We start from the raw sequence: 21,641 nt of genomic DNA on the forward strand, positions 1-21,641 counted from the left end.
CCCCTAGCTCAGCGCAGCACTAAGACATCTACCCCACAACTACCACCTGAGCCAACACAGCCTATCTCTAACTTGCTGGATCTCCCTAAAAATTATTCTATATCTAGTAAACCCCACTTGCAACTCAACTGGCATTTTCAAAGGGTGTATCACACACTTCACTTTAAACAACATGGAGGTCTCACTGAAGACAGTTCAACATAATACGTGATATGCAACCATGATTTAGGGCTATGTGCAACTATGTTCAGAACAATACAAATGCTAAGAAGCTGTTCTTTGTTCCACTAGACTCTTTTATGATTTAGGAATTTGTGTGTGTGTGTGTACACACTCCTAAATTCCTGGCAGCATTTACACCTGAATCAAACACCCACCGTGAACAATCTCTATGCTACAAATGAGCAAGGGTGATCTTTAAACATTCCTGTTTGCCTGCCTTCTCCCTCCCTGGCTACAGCGAAAGGCCCCTGAGCAAATTAGACCAAAAAACGGAGGCTGCAGCAGGTCTACAAAAAGGGCCTGCAGAAATACACAAGCAGCTAGAATTGATTAACAACTCTGCAGTTGATAAGCTTCAAAAGCTCATGAGTCTCATAAATAAGCAACTAGATCAAATCACAAAGAAACTAACTGATGTGGCTGAAACAGAAAGTGAGGCCATGGACCTAGACCTGCACCTAGGAATGGCAAGCACTAGGAGAAAGGAACAAGAGATGCAAATCAAGTTCGAATACACTGATGACAAACGGAGGAGAAATTCACTATGTTTCAGGGGGGTTGTAGAGCAATGCAGAGGAGCAGATTTGCCGGGTTTCTTGCCAGGATGGCCGGCAGGTGCCATGCAATTAGAAGATGGAGTTGCTCCAATGTTGGAGCATGCTTACAGGATGGGTCCCCCTCCCAAATCAAGGACTATGAATGGGAAGCTAAGGTATGGTTTAGCTAAATTTTGGACACAAGAACCAGGGACAAGATCCTAAAGGAAGCCCAAAGCCAGGGCTCCTTTGCTTATCATGGAAGCAACATCACTGTGTTTCAGGATCTGTCCCAGGAGACACTGGCACACAGAAGAGCCCTCGGAGATATCCCAGAGGCCCTGGCCAAAGCAAAGTATAAATACAGATGGGGCTTCCCATTTAGATTAATGATACAAAGGAGAATAGTTAGCCCAACTATACTGTTATATACAATGATGAACACAATGAAAGCAGTGATCAAATGCAAACTGATCAGTGTGGGTTCCTTCTGGAAAGCGAGAGCCCAAAGAGAACTCAAGGAAGTCGCTTCAAAAGTGCAAAAATTGGAAAGATGACAGAATACATGGTGGCTATCGGATATACCGAAGAATAAAAAGAAGAGAAAATTAGAACCGCTAGAAACACAAAAGAAAAGCAATATTCAAAACAGTCATGACGCATAAACCAGAGCGAGCCTCATCAGCTTTCCACCAAATTTCATCTAACACAGTGGTTACACTGATCTCCAATTCAGATCCTATAGTGGAAGCCAAAGATATTTCAGCAGAATTTGCCACCCATTAGACCCAAAGAGCTATATACGTCTGAGAATCTGGTGGGCCACTGTGCGAAATAGGATGCTGGACTAGATGGGCCTTGGGCCTGATCCAGCAGGGCTGTTCTTATGTTCTTATGTTCTAGAAACTGTCAACAGATAAAATTCAAAAATTCTTAGAGATTAGTAGTTTACAGACTCTATCAGACAACACATGAATCTCCTCAACAGACCTGTTACTGTTCAGAAAATAGATGCAGACATAAACAGACTAAGAAAACTGCAGGCAGAGATGGGATTTGGAGAGAATTTTATAAGACATTTAAGACTTGCTAGCCCCACATTTGATGCATCTAAACAACCTGATTTTGCAGAAGGAAGAAATCCCTAAATTCTGGACAGAGGCACAAATCATTTTTGCCTAAACCAGGCAGAGACCTCACTTCACCTGCGTTCTTTCACCCAATATCACTTCTAAACCAGGATGTAAAACAATTTGCTGCTCTACTCACATCCGTACTAAACATATTCATTGAACATTACGTCCATAATGACCAAACAGGATTTATCCCACACAGAGAGATAGCTGACAACATTCACAGGACATGGAATATGATAAATTACTGTGACAAGCAAAAGAGACCATTGGCAGAGTCTCTCTTGATGAGAAGAAGGCTTTTAACCGCCTTGAGGGAAGCTTTCTACTGGAACTACTTGAAAAGATGCAATTTGGGGAGAGGTTCCTGAGAGTGATTAAGGCTTTATATGCAAACCCAGTGGGACACACAAAAATGAATAGACATTGCTCTGCTGATTTTGCTAGAGAGAGAGAGATAAACACCAGAGGTCTCCCCTCTCTCCTATCCTCTTTGCTACTTCATTGAAACTACTGACAATGTCCTCAGAAATCAAGTCGATCTAATGGGAATAAAACCGGGTGAAGTGAAGACTTATTGAATGCATTTGCTGATATGACACTGTATCTCTCAAATCCAAAAGTGGAATATATATTATATTTTCTCTCTCTCTCTCTCTCTCTCTCTCTCTCTCTCTCTCTCTCTCTCTCTCTCTCTCAGATGTACCCGTCACTAATCCCATGTGTGGCAGCTCATAGGTGGATAGCGACAGGGACCAGGGAAGAAAACAGCTGAGGTGGGCCAGCCAGCAGAGGCGGGCAGCAGGAGGGCGGGTGGCTGGCTGGCGGGGAAAGTAAGTACTGGTGGGCGGGCGGGAAACAGCCATGGCAGCAAAGGAGAGAAAACGGCTGCGGCAAACTAGAGGCGCAGATGCTCTGCACCCAGCCCAGCTCTTTGCCTATTATTTTGTGTATATTCCAGCAATATGGGCTGGTGTCAGGGCTGAAAATCAATTATAACAAATCAGAGGTAAACACTTTACTTAAAGAACGGATAGCATTGCTCTCTTGGTAGCAATCAAACGTGTTATAGCGAAGCACTGGAGAGATAAAAGAGGCCCCCAGCCTTGTGTTATGGTTGGATAGGGACCATTTTTGTTCAAGACAAAATCTCCTCTCAAATTAAATTGGTATTACACAAGTCATACAAAAATTATTTCTTAGAAAGGAACATTGGACTTGCCGTGAAGGGTTCTTTTCCCCTGTGACTGGAGCTCATTAGAATGGGTTGTAGACTGAGCATGCTCAAGACAGGGCAGGATCACGCGATACTAGTTTCCTGTTGCCCGGAGGCGCCACGGCCCCAAATCCAGAGCTGTAGTGTATGCCACATATGTAGAAAGAGAGAGAAAGCCCACGGCAGCCACATATTAACCAGAACAATACAGACAAGAGAACACAGAGGTATATACTAACACTGTAGTACCCTGAGACACGTTTCCACCTAAAAACTGGAAGACGTCCCAAACCAGAAAAACCATATATACATTCGTGGGTGGGCCTGATGAGCTCTAGTCACAGGGAAAAAGAACCCTTCACGGCAAGTCCAATGTTCCCTATTCCCCTGTGCTGGAGCTCATCAGAATGGGACATGCCCAAGCGGTTTAAGAAAGTAGGGATGTGCACGGTCCGGAGCAGTCCGGACCGGCACCGAAGGGGGGCCTTTCTTTAAGGGCGGGGAGGGCTTGCTTAGCCCCCCGCCTCTTTGCCCCCTCCAGCGCCCGTATTTAACAGACTAACGGGGCGCTGGAAACCAGCCGCCCCCGCCGCCACCCCCCCCCACCACAAGCAGATTTACCCCCAAAACTACCAATACCCCTGCCGCCGCCGTTGCCCGCCAGCCTCCCTCCCTCCCAGCTGCCCGCCCGCCCGCCCGAGTCCTCACCCGATGCTTTAGTAAAAAACGAGAGGAGCTACCGGACAGAGCTCCTCTCGCTAGGAAGGCCTGCTGCATACTGAAGGCGCTTTGCACGTGCCGCAAAGGACGCCGATCGCCGGAGGCCCGGTCTACCTGCCGGGCCGGGTAGACCGGGCCTCCGGCGATCGGAGGCCCAGTCTACCCGGCCTTTTCCCGGCGGGTAGACCGGGCCTCCGGTGATCGGCGTCCTTTGCGGCGCGTGCAAAGCGCCTTCAGTATGCAGCAGGCCTTCCTAGCGAGAGGAGCTCTGTCCAGTAGCTCCTCTCGTTTTTTACTAAAGCATCGGGTGAGGACTCGGGCGGGCGGGCGGGCAACTGGGAGGGAGGGAGGGCTGGCGGGCAACGGCAGTGGCAGGGGTATTGGTAGTTTTTGGGGTAAATCTGCTCGCGGCGGGGGGGGCGGGGGCAGCTGGTTTCCAGCGCCCCGTTAGTCTGTTAAATACGGGCGCTGGAGGGGGCAAAGAGGCGGGAGGGGTAAGCAAGCCCTCCCGCCCTTAAAGCAATGCCCCCCACCCAGACCCGAACCAGCAAGGGCCGAACCAGTCCGGCAGTTCGGCCATTCTTTAGAATGGCCGCCGGACCGGTTCGGACTCACCGCTATAAGAAAGGGGGTGGGGAGGGTGTATACTCTAGACTACCTGTTGTAAGACCCGATGGCCAAAGGCCGCTTGAGGTGAGAGAAGAAAACTATTCTGTAATGCCAAATGAAGGGATTAACAGGAGAGCATGTAGCTGCTTTACAGGTATCTATCAGAGGGGTGTGTGCCAAAAAGGCCACCAAGGTAGCTATGCTCTGAGTGGAATGTGCCGCAATTCCAGTAGGGACTGGTAAATTAAGGGTTTCATAAGTCAAGAGGATGCAAGGCCTGATCCATCTAGAGTACCCTTGGAGACCGTGGAGCCTAATGAAGAAGAATGAAATGAAATGAAGAGAGAGCCGGATTTGCATAATTCTCTGGTGCAACAGATACAGATGTGCAGAGCCCTGCCGATGTCAAGGGTGTGCCACACCATTTCCCTAAAATAGGATAGTGACAGGCAGAAGGAGGGTAGTACTACGTCCTGAGAGCAGTGAAAGGAAGGGTTAACCTTAGGTGGAGTCAAGCTTCAGGACGACAGAAGATGCTGAACTCTTTCCTAACCAAGAGGGCTCCCCAGTTTGGATACTCTATGAGCTGACGTGATGGCTACCAGCAGGAAACAGGACCTTGTAGGATAGGTCCTTGAGGGAGGCAAAGGGTTCAAAGGGCGGTTGGGTGAGTGTGTTAGTTTTCTGCCCACTGTAAGAGGAAATCGGACCTTGCTCAGGCTCCACAATAGGAACCTGTGAACGGGGTGGGGGGATGGGGACTGGATGTCCCCTTGAAAAATCTTGTAATGTGTGAGTGAAGTGTGGACCACCCAGGAGAGAACAGGTCCAGAACTGATGCCAGAGTGGAGGTCTGGCGTTTCAGGGTGCCAGGGCAGAGCTGCAACTCAAGCCCAGACTGGAGGAAAGCCAGAACCTCGGGAACTCCCACCAAGATAGAGTCAGTGTGTTTTCTATGTACCCATCGAGACAAGGCTGCCCATGTGGCCTGGTAAATGCGATTGGTGGCTGGGTGCCTGGAGGCCAGAATAGTATCTTGGACTGGGGGGTGGGTGGAGGGCGTGGAGATAGCCCTAAGCATTTAGCTTTGTGCACTCAACCTCCAGGCGGAGAGTTCTGGGGACAGGTGAGGGAAGGGACCTTATGAGACGAGGTCCCTTTGGAGAGGGGGTTGCCAGAGCAGGTGAACTGACAGAGATACTAGTTCAAAGAACCAGGGTCTCCGAGGCCAGTGAGGAGCTATGAGGATCACCTCTGCTTGTTCCATTATGAGCTTTCTGAGAACTCCTGGGAGGATGGCTGTTGGAGGAAAGGCATAGAGTAGAGCCTGTGGCCAGAGAGCCGGGAGGATGTCAGTTGCTTCTGCCAAGGGAGACTGAAACTTGAAGAAGCAGCATGAGAGAATATGGTTTGTTGGGGATGCAGAGAGGTCCACCTCTGGCTGGCTCAGGTATGACATCAGTTGGCGGAGGATGTCCAGGTGGAGGCTCCACTCTGCTGGGTCCACCGTGCGCTGGCTGAGCCAGTCTGCTTGAAGGTTGTTGGCCTCACTGAGGTGTTCTGCTGTGACCAACTGCCCACTGTAAGAGGAGATTGGATTCTGCTGTCAAAGACCAGGATTTGGTGCCTCTATGATGACTGACATGGGACTTGGTCCATGCAGATTAGGACGTGGTGTTCCTGCAGAAGATGGTGAAACTGTAGGAGGGTGAGTCTGGCACCCCAGAGCTCTAGCCAGTTGATGTTTCAGTGTGACTCCTCGGGGGACCAGCGTTCCTGGGCATATAGGTTCAAGCAGTGGGCACCACAACCAGTGAGGCTGGCGTCTGTGGTCATTACTATTCTCTGAAGTTCCATCAGAGGGAGGCCTTTGTGGATTGCTGGAGAGATCCACCAATGGAATGACTGGAGCACACTGAGAGGGATGTTTACCTGTTTGTACGCCTGCCGTGATCAATTCCTGATAAGGAAGGAACAGCCACTGGAGGGGGTGTGAGTTCCACCTGGACCATGGAGTGCACTCCATGCAGGCCACCATGGATTCCAGTACAGTGGCCAAGGGCATCAGGTCCATCAGGAGAGGTGTGATGAGAGTTGATGTCTTTTCATTCCTGGGGAAGGGAGACCAATGTTTGGACGGTGTTGAATAATGCTCCCAGGTTTGAAAGGACTGTGTCGGGTGGAGGTAGCTCTTTTTATGATTGACGATAAAGCTGTGGTCGTCTAGGCCAGGCTTCCCCAAACTGCGGCCCTCCAGATGTTGCTGAACTACAACTTCCAGCATACCCAGCCACAAAAAAATTGTGTCTAAGGTTGCTGGGAGTTGTAGTTCAGCAGCATCTGGAGGGCCGCAGTTTGGGGAAGCCTGGTCTAGGCGATGGAGAGTCCTGTATATGTCTCTTTCAGCTTGATGGAAGGAGGCTGATCTGATCAAAAGATCATGGGTGTATGTGAGTACCCTGGAGGCGGAGGTGTGCAATTAATGTCACCATGACCTTTGTAAAGACCCGAGGGGCTGCCACAGGCCAAACGGGAGTGCTCACTATTAGTAGTGTTTCTGGTCATATGAGAAACCTCCTGTGGGCCGGGAGAATGGGGATATGGAAGCAGGCCTCTAAGAGATCCTCTGATGTCATTGCCTCCTTGATGGTGTAAAGAGACTCCATCTTGAACTTCTTCGTGTATATGTGTGTGTGCGTGCACACGTGCATAAAATTTATTTATATTTTGTTCTTGGAGCTTCTAGAGGTCGGGTACCACTCTCCAGGAGCCATCTTTCTTGGGCACAAGAAAGAAGATAGATGCCTAGACATGTTTCTGTCGATATTAGTGGTCTGATGGCCCAAATTTAGGTTTCTGGATGTAGTGGTCTCATGGGGCATGTATGAGGTCAAGAGAATAGTCCCTGGAGATGATGTCTGGCACCCATTCGTCTTGGTGGTGGACATCCATGTGGTGGTGAACTCTAAGAGCCTGCCTCCCACAGAGTGTGAGTCATTGTTTTTCGTTGTAGGATGAACTGGAGGTGAAGGAGCAGAGTGTCTACAATCTGGAGGGGCATCTGTAGTGTTGTCTCCATTGGGAACATCTGAACCTCCTGAAGAAGTAGTAGTAGTTATTATCCCTATACTCTCTAGGGGTCTAGGGAGGGTCTGAATATGTTGGCTCTTGAAAAAGGAAAAGATGTAAATGCTAGTTTGGATTTAGCACCCACGTTCCAGTTCTTCAGCCAGAGAGATCTGAAGACCATGACTCCAGACCCTATTTTACTAGAAGCATGTTGTATGCAATCCAGGCTGGAGTCAGCCATAAGAGGAACTATTTTTGCCATCTTATTGAGGCCTTGGCGGAGTTTGGTGTTTTCAGGCGGAGTAAGCGATGCCAGTTCTTTCACCCAAAGGATTGATGCTCTAGCCAAGATCATGTTCATGGTTGCCGCGTTGATGACTGTGGCAGATGCCTCATGAGCTTTTCTGAGGAGTAGATCGCATTCTCTATCCTCAGGTATTCGGAGTTGTTCCGACCCCTCAGGATTCAGAATAGACCCAGATATGAGTTGCGCCACAAGGGCGTCAATGTAAGGAACCGCCAGAAGCAATGTAATGTCTTGTGGAAGAGACTAATGCTCCTTGGGGCAGACCCCTACTGGCTTAGAGGAGATGGGTCTTTCCCACTCTGCTAGCATGATGTCATGAAACATTGGGGGGGGGGACAGAAGGGGTGGAGGAGAAAGGGAAGATACTTTGGTCCAATTCTGTTGAGGGCTGCAATTCTTCAATCATGAATAATCCTCTTAGCCTTAGAGCAACGACTTCAAAATCTATTGATGAGAATAGACAGGAGGAGATGGGTACTTGCCATGTGACCTCTTCCTCAGATAACATTACTTCCTCCCTATCAGACATCCGTGGGTTAAGAGGATGAGAGTGAGAGTATTCAGTAGAATTGGCAGTGGTGGAGGCAATACAAGTACAGGCGGGGGCAGCACTAGGGGTTGTTGGTATCGCAGAGGGGACAGGAAATGTTGGTTGCATATGTAGGCAATTAGGTGGAGGTGGTTGGACCTCAGAGGAGGATGTGTGGTGCATCCTCCTTTTGCATCTAGTGTCCCTTCTCTTGAATAGTACAAAAAGGCCCCGTTCTGAAAGTCAAATGGCCTCCTTCCTGGGGCTAGAGTCAGGAGAGGCGGAAGACATTCACCCAGCAGTACATCTGGGTCCAATAGGAGGCCCTAGAGCAGGGGCAACTGGCTGTGGTACCACAGGGCCATGGAGGGAGCGGTTGCATAAGACCTTGCATTCCCTTGCAATGAAATCCCTCAACCAGTCACCAACGTCTGGGGTAGTCAGTCCCCAAAGAGGGACATTAGTACCTACATCAGCAGCCGCTGTGGAGGCAGATCTCGAGGCACTGGAAGGGTGCCCTCTGGTTTCTCCACCACTTCCTCACGAGATAGGGCCCCGCATGGCGCAAATCGTCCCAGTCGGGATAGGGCGCCATTGGCATGGGGGGAATGCGCAGGCCAGCCGGTTCCTGCTCCGTCACAACAATCACCGGACTAGCCTGGTCTCAGCCTCCAGATGCATCCAATGGGCGACAGTTGGTATCCTGCATTGTTTTGCAGTTGGCAGGAACAGCAGGGAAGCGTTGTGGTTTTTTCTGTTGACAAACTGCCTGAATCAAAATGTGCTTGCTGAGCCTAATGGCTGAGGCTGGCTTTGTGCGCTTTTTCTGTTTTGGAGGCTTTGCCTGGCTCAGAGCAATGTTTTATTTTCTTCTCTGCCTTTTGGGGGGTCGCAAAGGAGGTTTCCGCCACTGTGGAAGGGGTGGGAAGGCGTTGCAGGGGGGGAGACTGACCTAGCCCATTTTAGGGAGGTGGGGGGTTCCCACGCCAGGCTTCTGCCACTAGAGTTTGGCTGCGTGCCCTCTGAGAGGGAGCCAAGCAGAAAATTGCCAGCCTGAGATTGCGCCATGTGGAGCAAATCAAAAGTGAAACTAAACACCAATTAGCCAAATTAGAAATAAAAAAGTCAATTTGGGAATGTAAGCAATAACTATAAACAGTTCCTTTCCCACCTTTGCACAATGGCAGGAAAATGCCAAGTCAAGAAATAGAAACTAGCCTACAAAAATCTCAAACACCGAAGAGCTCTTTCCAAGACGTGTGAAGTGAACTCCAGCAAGACAGGACCAGAACTGGGGCTATGGAGCCTCCTGGCAACAGGAAATTAGTATCACATGATCTGGCCCTGTCTCAAGCATGCTCAGTCCACAACCCATTCTGATGAGCTCCAGCACAGGGGGGAAAGATGGTTGCTCTATCTGAATTATGCAGATCAGAAGAAAAAACATTTTGACAAGCCAGAAAGATTGAAATGCATGTTTATTTTGTAATGAACACTCTGTAAAGTGCATATACATAAATTCGGAAACAGTTGTTTGACAGTTCTTGGGCAGGAGGGAGGGAGCGGGGTTTGTGGGTTTTATTTTGTAAAAGGTTATCAGATATGTGCATCTATTACTTATATAAGTGAGAAAATATAAATAAAGAGTTTACAAAAAATAAAGTCACAAGACTGTAGTCTCCATTTGATAAATAAAGCCACACCTTCATAGCAAAAAGCCCACCATTCCAAGTTTATAGTCCTGACACATAGCAAAATGCACATCAAAGGAATGGGACAGTGGCTCAGTGGCATAGCATCTGCTTTGCATGCAGAACATCTCCGGTTCAATCCCTGACATCTCCAGGAGAAGCTGGGAAAGACTCTTGCGGTGGAACCTTGGAGAAGCTGCTCCCAGTCACTGTAGACCAGGCCTGCTCAACTTAGGCCCCCCAGCTGTTTTTGGACTACAACTCCCATAATTCCCAGCCACAGTGGCCAATAGCCAAAGATTATGGGAGCTGTAGGCCAACATCTGCAGGAGGGCCGAAGTTGAGCAGGCCTGCTGTAGACAATCCTAAGCTAGATGGAGCAATGATCCGACTCAGTATAAAGCAGCTTCCTATGGTGGGTTTTCCACCCCCCTGATGAGGCAGATGTGGCTGTATCTCAGTGGAAGAGTATCTGCTCTGCATGCAGGAAGTCCCAGGTTCAACCCCTGGCACCTCCAAGTAAAGCTGGGAAAGACTCCTGCCTGAAACCTTGGAGAGCTGCTGCCAGTCAGTGTAGACAAAACTGAGCTAGATGGACCAATGGCCTGACTCAATATAAGGCAGTTACCCAAGTTCCTATGTTCCTAAGATTAAAACTTGAGCTTTTAGAGAGCCAATGACATTTTGGAAGTCACTGGTGGTTGTGTGATAAGTTACAACCATTCTGGAACAACAGGTTTCCTATCACAGAAAATATCACTTGGAAGTACTGAAAACCATGTATCTTAATTTTTTGTTTATAACACTGCAATGTAAGGAGAGGGTTTGGTTTCATTTTAATTGTTCAGATTATTTTTATATTAAATTTCCTCTATTCTTTCACACAGAGGAATTATTTTATATCTGTTTATATGAAGATAATCACTCTTATCTTCATATCCGAAATACTTTTTTTATTATGTCCAGAGAGAACTTTACCTTAACTAGTGCACATTTTGGACACACACTTAAATCTGATGACATAGTGGCCAATGAGATGAAGAGGAGCCCCCAGTGCCAACTCCTGAACCCTATTCTCCAGAAAAGCCCAGAAGCGTGCCTCCTCCAGAGGGATCCCATGGGCAGAGGTACTGAGAGCCACAGAAAGATCCAGCAGAACCAACAGTGCCACACGACCCACCGGGATAGCTGAGGCAGTCACAGTTCAACCCTATGCTGGAAAAAAGACTTGTCCAGATAATCTACATTAAGAAAACCTGCAGAAAAATCTGAATTCTTGGGGATTGGGGTGGGTGGTTGGGACAACTTTCAAGTAAGTGTGTACACTGTGTGCATTTTCAAAACAAGCAAAAAAATGTATATCAAGCTGGGTAAATTCTATTCTGCACCGCCTACCAAATGAATTTGGATAACATACATTCCAAGCTACATCTTATGTCCCAGGGTAAAAATTTTAATTGTAGTAGCATGGAGGTTGTTACACTGCACACTAAATACTTATTTAGAATGAAATGTTAGAACTCCGTATTATATCATGTACTGCATGCGTGCAGTACAGTGGATTACCATCCAACCAGAAACTGACAAAAATAGTAGCATGATAGCAATGTAGGAAGGTGCCTTATACCAAGTCAGACCGTTGGCCCATCTAGCTCAATATTGTCTACAGTGACAGATGGCAGTTTTCCAAGGTTTCAGGCAGGAGTTTCTCCCAGCCCTGAATTTGGGGTCTCCTGCATACAAGCATGCAGATGCTCTTCCACTGAGCTATGGCTCCAGTATCTTACCGCACTCACATGTAGTCACCCATCCAATTGCAAACCAAGGCAGACCCTGCTTAGTAAAGGGGACGATTCACACTTATTACCACAAAACCAGCACTCCTCCCAGATGGGACAGTCTAGGGCAGGGATTCTCAATGTTGGGTCCCCAGATGTTATTGGACTTCGACTCCCATAATCCCCAACCAAAGGCCACTGGGGCTGGGGATTATGGGAGTTGAAGTCCAATAACATCTGGGGACCCAACGTTGAGAATTGCCCCTAGACACAATTTTTTGTGGCTGGGTATGCTGGAAGTTGTAGTTCAGCAACATCTGGAGGGCCACAATTTGGGGATGCCTGGTCTAGGGAAACCAGAGTATTTCAGCTATCAAAAAAAGTTATGCTGGTGTAAACATAGAGTTAATATTTTCAATAATGCTGTCAAAATGGAATTAAAAGATGACATGCAGCACAACCTACCCCTTATCCTTCAGACCTTGCTAGTGCATCAACTACTACATAGTAAACCTTTGCAGTCATGCATAGAAGTGGGATGCCATATCAGTGTATTCATATTTGCTTGCATAATTAATCTGACCCTCTACAGCCAATTAGTCTCAGCTGAACTGACAGACGACACCATAACACCTTGGTAAGGCAACTGTCCTATGAGCGGGAATTTTAAGTGTCACTTTCTAAAATTAGTTCATAAAGCTCAATGCTAAAGAAACATTCCATCAATATACTGCCTCTTTTCCATATATACACAGAACACAGTCCACAACAACTTTACTTTGTCTACAACTTTGCTGAAGCTAAACAAGTCTGGTCAGTATGTGTATGGGAGACCATCAAACTCCATGTATACCACTTTGAATTCCATGATAGAAGGTAGGATATAAGTGAAACTAAAGTAAATTTAAAAGAAATAATTTTGAAAGTTACTAGCCTCACCATCCCCCAGCTTACAGGCATTCAAAAGATGCTAAAGCACCAACCATAACTGTAAAAGAGTGTATGTATTAATCAGCACTTAGGATTGTCACCAGCAATATATGCTGACAGCAGTTTTGTGACTGTGAATCAGCCCAAGTGGATGTATTCTGCTGGAAATGTATATATGACAATAGGAGGGCAAGGGGAGTGGTATAGAACCACATATATAGTGTGTAGGGGTGCCTTTCTTTCACTCTTAAAAATATTAAGTGAAATATATGCATTAACTAGTTTTGTTTACTGCACTTAAGCAGCAAAGTGGATTGACTCGATTACAACAGCAATGAATGCACCCCTGAGAGACCTTAAAGGTCAAGTTGAAGACAGATCATCTAACCCTTGGTTATCTGTGGTTACCAAAAAGGTGCAGAGTTTGGGGCTTTCTCCCTCCAGTTTATTGTCTCTGTGTTTTACCAGCGCTAAGGCTATTATGATCCAACGTCTTAGAGACACTGAGTGCCAACGCCTTGTCTCCTTAGCGAATAGATGCTGCTCTCCCATATATCTTGGTATTTCCCTCCCTGCTCAAAATCATCCTGCTAAATATCTCTCCACGCTCCATCTGGTTAAACTGAGGTCAGCCTTTGCAAGAGCCAAGCTGAATATTTTACCCTTTGCCTTGCGCCTTAGAAGGTTTTGCAATTTCAGGGCTATGTTCTTGCGGAGAGGGCTGCTTAGAAACAGTTGCTCATGTGCTTTTGTACTGCCCTCAGTTTTGTGACTCAAGGAAAGAATTATTGACCCCCCTATTTGATCAGTTCCCAGGCAGGCCTGACTCATTTTACTTAATTTATGTTTTGCTGATGTTAATGTGGGTATTACTAAACTGGTTGCTAATTTTTTATATGGGGGTTATGAAACAGACCTCTCATCATGGGGTTTTATGAGGCTGATTGTGTATCTTTGAGTTATTTTATGCTATATATTTATCTATGGTAACTGTCTAAAGCTTTAATTTTGTTTGGCTTACGTCCGTAAATAAAATGATTGATTGACTGACAGATCATCCTGGAGAGAATCTATCTATGTGGTCGCTAAGAGTCAACACTGACTTGATGGCACTTAATCAATCAAAATACTCATACTGGCCCCATAGTGACATACTCCCCTTTCCCATTAACAGCAGCTTGGCACTTTTTTCCCCTCAGACTCTGGCTACTGGCTACATTGCCATCACAGAAAAGGCAGGATGTAAGGCACTAACTGAGGAGTAAAAGTCAACACCTGACAGAAAACAGGAATGATGGCAAAGAAAACAGGGGTGGTGGCTGGCAAAGTTAATTACATGATAATAGAGTGTTACTAGAGGGTAACAGAACATATCATGCCAATAAAGTAACACAGGGTTGAACTGAATATTTCACAGGGGTTAACACTAAAACCAAACAGTGGGTAGCGCTTAGGAGGAGGAAAAGGAAGTTGTACAACTTGAGTTGGGGGTCTGAAATTCCAAATCTGGGAGCAAGTACTAAACAGGTCATGATTCCCAAATGTCTTTTAAAAAATTCATTGCAGGTGAATCCAGATTAAGAAATCATTTGTGCCCGTACATGAATTCTGCAAGGCATACATTAAAGACATACATTCATTGCATGAATGCAGCGGCACGCCTACTCATGGGTGCCAGAAAATATGACAGGGTAACACCTCTCCTGCAGTCACTGAACTGGTTGCCTATTCGCTACGGAGTTCAATTTACGGTCCTGTTTTTTACCTTCAAAGCCTTGCAGGGTTTGGCGCCTGTCTACCTACAGGCCCGCCTCTCCCATCCAGTTACATCCCATCCGGTCAGATCTTCTCAAATGGCCCTTCTGTTGGTCCCTGATTTCCGAGAGGCTCGAGGCGCTAGGACCCATGAAAGGACCTTTTCAGTTGCTGCCCCACTTCTCTGGAACTCCCTTCCCCTTCAGATTCGTTTAGCTCCTTCATAATTAATTTTTAAATCTCTATTGAAGACTTTTCTTTTTCACCAGGCTTTTACCCTGTAATTTACCGATTTGGTTTTTTCTTTTTGTTAGTTACTTTAGTTTTTAATTTAGAATGTAATTTTAATGCTGTCTTGCTCTGTATGTTTTTGTACACCGCCCAGAGTCTTCAGAGTGGGCGTTATATTAAATGTTTCTAACAAATAAATAAATAAATAAATAAATAAAGGACTGCTAGTTTTTAAAACTTTTAACATTCTGGCCAAAATATGTTGGGAAAGATCCCAGGTATATCCCAGCCCATTTTTCTACCCATGTCAAACATCCCCCCGCTTGCATTTCACACAATGAATTCAGAATAAAAACAAACCACTTAAATCTTTAATTCCAACCACAGAACAGAATCCCAACATTAAGCCTAATTCTGCAATGAAGGGAGGGGGGATTCTCTGTTTACCAACTCTAAGATGATGACAAAAGGAACTTTTTACATGGAAATTGTTATTATTTATTTATTATTTAACACATTTGTATACCACCCAAAATGCAAGTCTCTGGGCAGTTTACAACAAAACAATAAAAACAACAAAAATAAAAAGGCTAAAGCATTTCAACAATTTAAAATCCAAAACATTAAAACTTTAAAAACAATTAAAACAGTATCTAGTTAAAAGCCTGGGTGAATAAATGTGTCTTGACTGCCTTTTAAAAAGTTGTAAGAGATAGGGAGGCTCTTATTTCAGCAGGAATTGTGTTCCAATTGGGGCAGCAATGGAGAAGGCCCGTCCCTGACTGTAGCTACCAGAGACGTCAGTGGCAAATGCAGACAGACCTCTCCTGATGATCTCAATGGGCAGTGTGGTTCATAGCAAAGAAGATGTTCTCTTAACATACTGGCGTATGTTACATGATTCTACATATGATGTTTTACTCAATGGTTAACCAAAGGCAACTGAAGGACCACAGACCAATTTCTAGGTCTGACCCAGCCAACACAGCACTTCTTGCATTCTTAAGCAATAGTGCATACTTGAGAACTTGTTTTGCATGCAGAAGGCTCAGGTTCAATCTCCAAGGAGTCCAGCTGAAGGACCTTGAGTAGCAGGACTGAGGAAAAACTTTGGAGGGACGCTACTAGTGAAAGCAGATAACGGGTTAGCTGAGCCCAAAGCCTCAGTATGTATGTTGAAGGATCTCTGAATCTTTACCTTTAAAGGTAAAGTGTGCCATCAAGTTAATTTAGAGTCCTGGTGACCACAGAGCCCTGTGGTTGTCTTTGGTAGAATACAGGAGGGGTTGACCATTGCCTCCTCCCACGCAATCTGAGATGATGCCTTTCCACTTCTTCCTATATTGCTGCTGCCCGACATCAGTGTTTCCACCAGTGGGGATTCAAACTGGCAAACTTCTCCTTGTTAGTCAAGCATTTCCCCACTGTGACATTAGATGGCTTGAATACAGATTAGTTATGCTATAACCAAGAGAGCCAGTGCAGGGTAATGGAGAGTATCCTGGACTTTGACCAGGGAGATTAGAACACAATACATAAGTAACTGCCACAAGATGAATTGGCTGCTGGCTTAGATGGCTTTAAAAATTCACAGTGACCATTAGCAACATTGGCTATACTTATAGCTCTTTCATTACTACACTGTCGTACTGCCTTTCTGCAAAAGCACTCAGGGTGACTTGCATTTTAGATCTTTCCCTCACTTTATCCACAGAACTTTCAGGTTCAGAGGCAATATACCACTACAAATCACTTGCTGGAAGATTACCCTTCAGCCTGATTTAATTCTTTTATATTCTTAGAATTCATATTCCCACTCATCCATGGGTGGCCTTGGGCCAGTCTTTGCCTAAACTATCTCACAGGGGAGTTGTGCAGATAAAGAGAAGGTAAAATCTAGAATGAAAGCCACCTTGAGTGCTTTTTCAGAAAAGCAGTCCAGTAAGCGTAGTAAATAAATAAGCCCCTTTATTCCAGACGTGCTGGCATCGACTACAACTCCCATCATGCCCAGCCACAGTATCCAATAGTCAGGGATGATGAGAGCTGTAGTCAGCAGCAGCAGGAAGGCCAAAGTTGTGCAGCCCTCCTGAGAAAGAGCAGCATGCATGCTGCTGTTAACATTTTGAAGCAAAATAAAAGGGCAGAGGTATAAATGCAAACAACACAGAAACCTCTCAGATACAGAGTCAGACCATTGGTCCATCTAGCTCAGTATCGTCTACTGCACAGACTGGCAGCAGCCAGCGGCTTCTCCACGGTTGTAGGCAGGAGTCTTTCCCAGCCCTATCTTGCCAGGGAGGCAAAGTGGAACCTTCTGCATGCAAAGCAGATGCTCTAGTTAAGTCCCTGAGTTATGTCCTCATTCCATCAAGATTGCTTTTTACCACTGAAGCTGTCAAGGATTGAACCTGAGACCATCTGTATGCAAAGCATGTGATCTAGTATTGAGCTATGGCCTCATCCCACAGGTCCTCCTGTGCTCCTGAAATAGTTTTTGATCATGGTCATTTCTACTAGCTGGGGTAGTGAAGGCCACTTGTTCTGTGTATTTTACCTTTCTAGGAACATCTTAAGAACAGAGGAAGCTGCCTTATGCCGAGTCAGACCCTTGGTCCACCCAGAAGTCTACTCAGACTTCTCCAAGGTTGCAGGCAGGAATCTCTCCCAACCCTATCTTGGAGATACTGCCAGGGAGAACACAAGAAACCTTCAGCATGCAAGCAGGTGGATGCAGGCATCCCCATGCAAGATGGGCATGTTCTCCCCATCCCCTATGGGGAATATCTCACAGTGCTCGCACATGCAGTCTCCCATCCAAATGCAAACCAGGGCAGGCCCTGCTTACCAAAAGGGTCAATTCATGCTCGCTACCACAAGGCCAGCTTTCCTCTCATTGAAAAGGAGACTCTAGGTACCCACTTTTGCTTGGCCAATTTTATATTAAAGTGGGCCATGCAGGTTCTAATTAAAAAAAAGAAAGAAAGAAAGAAAAGAACAGGCATAGACTGGGGAGGGGGAACCGAGGCTGTCCAGGTGGTGTTGAACTACAAGTCCCATCACCCCCAGGCGCAATCAGCTGCGGCTGGGGCATGCTGGGAGCTGTAGTCCAACCAGACCTGGAAAGCCTCAGTGAAGAGGACTGAAGCCAACCCGCCCCTACTGCGCACACACACGCTCAAATCTCCCTTCAAGGCGCCCTCCCCGCCCAACCAGGCCTCTCTCCTGGCTCGGGGCGACCCTTGCCCCAGTGGGCCCGCGGCCAGCCCCGGCTCTCTGCAGGGAGGCTTCTTTGCCCCGCTGCTACGGTCGGCTGGGCCCTCCTCCCAGGGAGGGGAGAGCGGGAGGCGAGGCGAGGCCCTCCTGGCGTCCAGGAGCCCCCGCCGCCGGCACTCACCGCTCGCCGCCCGAGGCGCGGGACCCGCAGATGAAGCCCCCGCAACATGATGGCCGCTTCCTCCGCCCCAGCAGCCGGACGCCAGGCGCCACCTCGCGCGCAGGCGTGCTCTCACGCCCCGCATATCTCGCGAGAGGCCCTTGGGCCGAGAAAGCCGCCCACACACGCCCAGGGAAAAGCCGGAAGCGGAGCGGCGACTCTCATTGGCTGGCTATCGGGCCCAATCAGGAAAGAGGCTGCGGGAAATAAAACCAGCCCATTGGTCTCGCTCGAGTCGCAGTGACCACCCCCAGTCAGTCGGTCAGTTTCCGCTAGAGCAGGGGCGGCTAAAGGGAGTTCGTGGACCCCCAAAAGCTGCATGCCCCAGTGCAGGGTAGAGTAGGTCTGTTGTGCGCTGCTCTCCGCTGGCTTGGCAACAACGACCCAGTTCCTTCTGCCGGCCCCCCTCTCAGGGTTTGCAGTTAGGGTTGCAGTCTCTAATCAACGCACATAGCTGGGCTAGGAAGACTTGCCTGCCCTACACAGAGGGGCTGTAAACCTTTTATTTTTTATTTATATTCGCTATATACCACCCTTCGTCCTAAGACCCCCCCGGGGGTGTGTGTTAACAACAAGATTTTAAAAATTCAATTAAAAAAAGAACAAATGCAGCTTCGATTCTAAAAAGCAAGGAACAACAGCTCATTGGCCAAAAGCCTGTATATATATACACACACACACCACTCATTGCCCAAAATAGGGTTGCCAGCCCCCCAGAAATGGCCTGGTGTCTCCAAGAATCAGCATCAAGCCCCAGGTCACTGCTGAAAGCCATTCTGGAGATTGTAATGGCTTGATGTGATGGCAAATAAAGGGGAGGGCAATCTCCAGGGGGTTATTCACACATGGCTTTATGCTGAGGAGGGTATCCAAGGCGTGAATCTACTTCGCAGCAGATTCGAGGCAGTTTAATTCGGTGGATTAAATGGATTGCCCACATAACTGGTCAGATCCTCCCTGCATTCCCTGTGGTCTTTATTTATGTGATCTTTACCCCTGCTAACTGGGCAAAGAGGCACCTTTTAACGTGGTGATTCTCTTTATTGAGCAGGGGGAGAGTAACTGGCCCAATCCACCCCCAGCACAGCATCCCTCCAGTGACTGTTGCTGGTTTCTTTTTAGATTGTGAGCCCTTTGGGGACAGGGTTCCATTTTGTTTATCTTATTTATTTGTTATTTCTCTGTGTGAACCGCCCTGAGCCATTTTTGGAAGGGCGGTATAGAAATCAAATCAAAATCAATCAATTCATTCATCCATTCAATTTCTATACCGCCCTTCCAAAAACGGCTCAGGGCAGTTCACACAGAGAAATAACAAATAAATACATAGAGAAATAACAAATATAAGATGGCTCCCTGTCCCCAAAGGGCTCACAATCTAAAAAGAAACATAGTATAGACATCAGCAACAGTCACTGGGGGTGGATAGGGCCAGTTACTCTCCCCCTGCTAAATAAAGAGAATCACCACTTTTAAAAGGTGCCTCTTTGTAGGGATGTACACGAACCTGTTTGGAGGCCCTTTTACAGGCCTCTGAACAGGTTCGAACACGGGGCCAGTTTGACGAGGGGGGTGCCGCTTTAAGAGCGGGGGAGGGTGCACTTACCTCTCCCGACACTTCCCCCCCCCCACCGGCACTCATTGCTGCTAAAGCCTTCGGGGCGGCAGCGTACCTCCCTGCCGCCCCGTTGCCCTCCTCGGCCAGAAGTGGCCAAAAGTACCGGGCGTGCATGTGCCTGTCACACGCACGCGTGCACAGCAGGGGATAACTCCTGTGTGCATTCTCCTGTGTGCATTCCCACTGTTGGCTCTGGGTTTTCTCTCCAACCAATCACATCCCAGGAGGAGGTGACAGACACCTCCCTTCATTGTTACATTATTACTTAGCATGGGGTGGGGTGTGGACTTCACACTGCAGGGATGGAGAGCAACAAGCCCCCCGCAAAAGCAACTGATCCTCTGCAAAGGGGCCTTCCTTGGATGCATTTAGGAAGCACCTCCCCATCCAGCCTGGGAAACCAACTCCAAATGTCAAGTCCCCTCTGTCCCCAGCCGAGTCAGTTACAAAACAATGCTCCCTCCTCCCCGGTGTTGACTTTCTCTGCGCAAGAGAAGTTGGGAATGGAAATGGGCAGAAGTCTGACTCTTGTTGTGATTTTTTTTTACTCCGGACATAATTCGAACTAAGCCATAATGCGCGGCCATAATGAAAGAGTTGTGTCTGATAGTCCGAAGCGACTTCGGGATTAATCAAGCTGATATGTGGGACCCTTCATTCCAGAGGAGATTTAAACTAACAGTCATGTGTATAAAAACTCCAGGGATGGTTTCAGTCAGAGTTGGCAACCCAAGCAGTAAGGTCACAATAGCCCTATGAAATAGGTCAGTATTCTTAGCCCAGTAGCCTGAGTAAGTCTACATATGAATGTGTAGGAGCAGCACTTCGAACACCCCTAAGTAAAGTTCTTGAGAGAGAGGACTATTACTTAGGATTAGCACTCAGTTCCGAGGAAGCATGCACTGAATCATGCTTGCATGGCTGCAAAATATATCTTATTGAAATCAGTTGAGGATTTACAACCCAGAAGAAGGTCTCACTGTGTTGTACATGGAGGTGGAGAGCCAGCAGTAGTCAGCATGAATGTCATGCAGGGTTTGCCTTGGTCTGCATTTGGATGGGTGACTCACTACATGTGAGCATTGATAGATATTGAGGAGGGTCTCACAGTCAAGGAGACCCGCCTCCATAGGGTTTGCGGGGAGAGTGGGCTAAGCCCGCTCTCTCCGCAGATGAGCAGGGCGGTAGCCCTGGGTGGTAGGATCGGCTGCCCACACAACTGCTGGCTCCGTTACCGAGCCAGCAGGGGCTGGGAGGATCGGGGGCCGCAAGGGCGCAGGGCATACTGGAGAGACCTCCAAGCCAGGAGGCTGCTTTTAAGCCTCCCAGTTGGGGGTCTACTCGTGAGTTGCTGCGGCACGGAGCCACGGCAACTCACGATTAGAAAAACCGGCTTTGTGGAGCACTCGCTCTGCAAACCCGGTTTAAGGGGTGGGCTACTTTAGCGGGCTAGCCATGTGTAAGCCACTGGGCTCGCCTGCAAGCCCAGTAGTTTACATGAGCAGCAAAAATTGGGCTAGGCTCTCCTAGGCTCTCTTTGGGGGATGGGGATGTAGCTCAGTGGTAGAGGACTAATGCTTTGATTTTGTATGGGCCAGATTCCTATGTTGGGGCCTTCCCCGCAAACGCATAGAATTTCAGCCTTGACTTCTGTCATATAAGAGAATGTAAATTTTCCTTCCACAAGCTCTACATACCAAATTATTGTTAGCTAGACTTCTTTGTTTATCCAGACTTTCACACACATAAAGATTTCCTCATTGGAAAGAGGACAGACGAAACCATGGGCAGAAGATGTTGGTGAATAAGAAGAGGGACAGCAGATTGAAACACAAGAGATTAACCACTCTTAAACTCTCCA

General features: G+C 47.4%; 1 protein-coding gene across 1 annotated transcript in view; it reads right to left on the reverse strand.

Moving 5' to 3' along the window:
• The window catches only part of ETFA (electron transfer flavoprotein subunit alpha), a 56,597-nt gene extending 38,318 nt beyond the window's left edge, over positions 1-18,279 (reverse strand). Inside the window, exon 1 of the mRNA XM_053272873.1 lies at positions 18,124-18,279. Within this exon, the coding sequence (XP_053128848.1) occupies positions 18,124-18,171 (48 nt within the window). The 5' untranslated portion in view covers positions 18,172-18,279. The remainder of the gene's footprint in view (positions 1-18,123) is intronic.
• Between the last annotated feature and the right edge of the window lie 3,362 nt (positions 18,280-21,641).

This window comes from Hemicordylus capensis, chromosome 10, assembly GCF_027244095.1.
Source record: "Hemicordylus capensis ecotype Gifberg chromosome 10, rHemCap1.1.pri, whole genome shotgun sequence".
Classification (NCBI taxonomy): domain Eukaryota; kingdom Metazoa; phylum Chordata; class Lepidosauria; order Squamata; family Cordylidae; genus Hemicordylus; species Hemicordylus capensis.